Here is a 4,493-nt window from a genome sequence, read left to right as displayed (position 1 = left end):
TATATATATATATATATATATATATATGTTTATATATATATGCGGGGTTTGTATTTATGATGTCTCCACAGGTGTTAAGAGTCCTTCGAGACTCAGCACCTCTCTTTAAACATAAATACATATATATATAATATATAATATATATATAATATATAAATATAATGTATATAATACAATATATAATATATATAATCTAATATTTATATAAAATATGAATATATAATATATAATATATATATAATATACATGAGGCTATTTCTATGGTGTTATTCACCCAAGGAGATTCTGCAGCACTAATAAATATAAATATGTTATAAATATAAATATATAATAAATAAATATATATAATATATAGTAAATATAAATATATTATAAATATAAATATATATAATATATACTAAATATAAAAATATATACATATATATATATATATATATATGCTTAATACATGTAATATATTTGTAATATATTTATAATACATTGCTATATACATATAAACATATAAATATATATAAATATATAAATATATAAATATATAAATCTATAAATATATAAATATATAAATGTATATCTATATATATAATATATATAAACGTATAAATATATAAATAAATATATTAAGAGGGCAGAGGCAAAGAAGTCGGAGGTATGCAGAGAGATATAAAATAAATTAAAACAAATAAAACAAATTAAATAAATAAATAAATAAATGAAGGCGTGTAAAGAGGTGAAGGAGACAAAAGAAAAGAGATTATAAAGAGTATTAATATATAAATTAAATAAAGCTGAAGACAGAAAAAGAAGAGAGAAGAAGAAAGAGAGACAGGTAACAGAGAAAGACGCACGCAGCAAAACACCAGCAGCAGCAGCAGCAGCAGCAGCAACAGCAGCAGCAGCATCTATATTTGCTCTCTGCGTTTTCTTGCTGCTGGTGAACATACTTCTTTGTGCGTCTCTTTTCTTTGCTTTCATACATACTTGAGGTGTATATACACCTCATATTTACTGCTCCGCAAGGAGCTGCCAGCAGGCAGCAGGTATGTTGCTGCTGCTGCTGCTGCTGCTGGTGCAGCAGCAACTCATCTGCAGCAACTAAGACTTAAGCAGGTGTTTTAGAAGTGGGGCAGAGGGAAGCCTTTTGGATGATAGTTAGCATCTGCTGCTGCTGCTGCTGCTGCTGTTGTAGCTGATACAACTGTTATTGCTGTTGCTGTTGTTGATGCTGCTGTAGCAGCAGCAGCTGCTGTTGGTGCTGCTGCTGATGCATTTGCCACTGCTGCTGCTGCTGATGCTGCTCTATTATTTGTTACTCCCCAGCAGAAGACCTGCTACGTCTGCTGCTATTGCTGCGGCTGCTACTGCTGCTCGCTGCTGTTTACTAGTTAAGCTTCAGCTAGGTTAGCAGCAACAGCAGCAGCAGGACCAGCATCTGCTGCTGTTGCTGCTTGAAATTTCCCCAGAGCAGCAAGAAACAGTTCTGGTGGCGGCATTGTCCCCAACAGCAGCAGCAACAGCAGGAGCAGGAGCAGCAGTAGCAGCAGCAGTAACAGCAGCAGCAGCAGCTTGACACCACAAGCAGCAGCAGCACCAGAGAAAGCCAGCAGACGCATGCAGGTGTGCATATTACATTAAAAAACATAACTAACTTTCTACTATTGTTGTTGTTTTTGCTGCTGCTGCTGCTGCTGCTGCTGCCTTCGTAAGGTCACCTGCTGGTAATGGGGTGTACGCTCAGCTACAGATATGGGCGGTAGCGAGACAGCAGCAGCAGAAGCAACAAGAAGAAGTTAATTTATTATTATTATTAATCAATAAATAATTAAACTCAAATATACTGTCCTTGCTGCTGCTGCTGCTGCAGTTGCTGCTGCAGCTGCTGCTGCTCAGTGGGGTCACGCTGGATGGAGGTGATCTCTGCTGCTGCTGCTGCTGCTGCTGCAGCGGCTGCTGCTGCTGCAGTCGTTTGCAGCTGCATATCAATTTATCATCTCAACAAAACTTAAAAATAAAAAGAAGAAATATTTTTAGAAAGGAAACAGCAGGCGATTAGAGTGACCAGCTGCTGCCGTTGCTGCTGTTGCTGCTGCTGTTGCTGCTGCTGCTGCGGCTATCTCACACTGCTGCTGCTGCTGCTGCCGCATTTCCTTCCCCTCATTCCGGTGTCTGTACACCTCATTGCATGCATTTTAAATTCTTTCGCAGTTTTCTTAACTTGCTGCAGAAGGGACCCCACCGCAAACTTGGGGTGTATAGGCAGCTCAGAGCAGCAGTAGTAACAATGTTTCTAGTTGCTTCTGCTCCATTAGGGGCCTGAGAGCAGCAGCAGCAACAGCAGCAACAGCAGCAGCAACAGCAGCAGCAGCAACAGCAGCAGCAGCAGCCTTGGGAAGACACTGCTGCTGCTGCTGAGTACGGCGAGGTGTGCATACACCCCAACCCGACCAATTCAAAGGAAGCAAAAGCTGTACACTACACAAAGACCTTCAGCCTGCTGCTGCAGCAGCATCAGCAGCAGCAGCACCAACAGCAGCAACAGCAGCAGGAGCACCACGCATTATTGCAACGAGAAAGAAGAAATAAAAAGCAAATAAATAAATAGATAAATATATAAATATATAAATTAATATTAATATTATTAAATATATTAATTAAATAATTAGACGAAGGCCCAATGAGGCTTCCTCAAATATAAACATGAGGCGAAAATCCGTCATAGAAAAGCCAGCAGCAGCAGCAGCTGCTGCTGTTGCTGCTGGTGCTGCTGCTACAGCAGCAGCAGCAACTAGACCCGCAGCTGTTGCTGCAGCCCGACAAGCTGCTGCTGCAGCAACAAGAGCTGCTGCTGCAGCAAGTGGTGCGAGGCTTAGAGCAAAGAATAGACAGCCTAGAAACAACCAACAGGAATCAATAAGACCCATAGCAGCAACAGCAGCAGCAGCAGCAGCAGCAGCAGCAAAAGGCGTAGCATGGGACAGCAGCAGCGCCACTTGCCGCTGCTGCACCCTTCAGCAAATCCACTGCAGCAACAGCAGCAGCAGCAGCAGCGTAACGTGTCACAGAAGCAGCGGAGGGCGCACCAGCTGCAGCTGCAGCAGCAGCAGCAGTTCTTGCTGCTGCTGCTGTTGCTGCTGCAGCGTCCTGCAAGGAGAAGACTCTCTTGCTGCTGCTGCTGCTGCTCTTAGAGCGCAGCGGAGAGACAAATGTCGCTGCAGCCTTCAAGAGGGAGACATAGAAAAGCAGCTTTGCTGCTGCTGCCCCCAGAGAAGCAGCAGCCAGAGCCGCGAAAGCAGCAGCTGCTGCTGCAGCAGCTGCAGCAACAACAGCAGCAGCAAATATATGAAGGAGATAGCGAAATTAAACGCAGCCAACGGAGCATGCTGCAGCACCCATGCTGGAAGCTGCAGCAGCAACAGCAGCAGCAACAGCAGCACTCCAACTGCTTCGCTGCTCTCAGCTGCCTCTGCTTGCTTTTCTACAAATGCAGCAGCAGCAGCAGCAGCAGCAACGGCAGCAGTAGCAAGTGCTGCTGATGCTGCTGCGAAAGCTAGACAGACGTGCGTCTGTTCTGAAGCAGCTGCTGTTGCTCCGGAGTCGCAATCTAGAGCATACACCTCCGCAGTGTCTCCCCAGCAGCAGATGCTGCAGCAGCAGCAGCAGCTACTGCTGCAGCAGCAGCAAAGCTTTGGTGTTGAGGAGCTGCTGCAGCCGATACTGGTGCCCTCGTATGAAGCCGCAGCAGCAGTACCAGCAGCAGCACATGCCGAAGACCTTAGCGTACACTGCGAGCAACAAGAAATGTACGATCAGCAGCAGCTGCAGCAGCAGCAGCAGCTGCAGCTGCAGCAGGAGACGCAGTCCGACAGCTGCAGCAAGAAGCAGAACCTCTTGGGGCTGCCTTGGGATAAATTACACTGCAGCAGCAGCAGCAGCAGCATCAGCATCAGCAGTGGCAGCAGCTGCAACAGATGCAGTTGCAGCAGCAGCAGCAGCAGCAGCAGTTGCAGCAGCAGCAGCAGCACGGAGGCCTTCCTTGCTGCTGATGCAGCTTGGTGGCAAAGGAGAGCTGCGGCGTGGAGACAGCACGCAGTGTCTTCCTTTAAGCAGCTGCAGCAGCTGCAGCAGCTGAGTAAAAGTCTGCAGCAGCAGCTCCGCCTCATGCAGCAGCAACACTCAACTAAGCAGCAGCAGCCGCAGCAGCAACTGCAGCAGCAGCAAGTACCCAACTAAGGCGCGGAGTGTCGTCTTATGGATTGCTGCTTAAATCGCTGCTGCTGCATACGGGCAAGCAGCAGCAGCAGCAGCAGCAGTGACAGTAGCAGCAGCAGCAGCAGCAGCAGCACCAAAAGCAGCAGCAGCAGCGGGATCCGCTTCATTTGTCTGCAGCCAAAACAACTTTAAACAAAAAGTCAAATATAAATGCAAGTATAAAATTATATTTATATAAACACAAATATATTCATATATATATATATATATATATATATATATATATA

General features: G+C 45.0%; 1 protein-coding gene across 1 annotated transcript; it reads left to right on the top strand.

The window, feature by feature from the left end:
• Nucleotides 1-3,636: 3,636 nt before the first annotated feature.
• EAH_00056830 (hypothetical protein) lies at nucleotides 3,637-4,227 on the top strand (the record flags this gene model as incomplete). The annotated part of the gene is made up of 1 exon (XM_013397503.1): nucleotides 3,637-4,227. The coding sequence occupies one exon, from the start codon at nucleotides 3,637-3,639 to the stop codon at nucleotides 4,225-4,227; it is 591 nt and encodes a 196-aa protein (XP_013252957.1).
• Nucleotides 4,228-4,493: the final 266 nt, after the last annotated feature.

This window comes from Eimeria acervulina, genomic scaffold (assembly GCF_000499425.1).
Source record: "Eimeria acervulina Houghton genomic scaffold, Eah_scaff1192, whole genome shotgun sequence".
In the NCBI taxonomy this organism is placed as follows: Eukaryota; Apicomplexa; class Conoidasida; order Eucoccidiorida; family Eimeriidae; genus Eimeria; species Eimeria acervulina.
The sequence above is the reverse complement of the archived record's forward strand: the minus strand, read 5'-3'. Positions and strand labels throughout refer to the sequence as shown.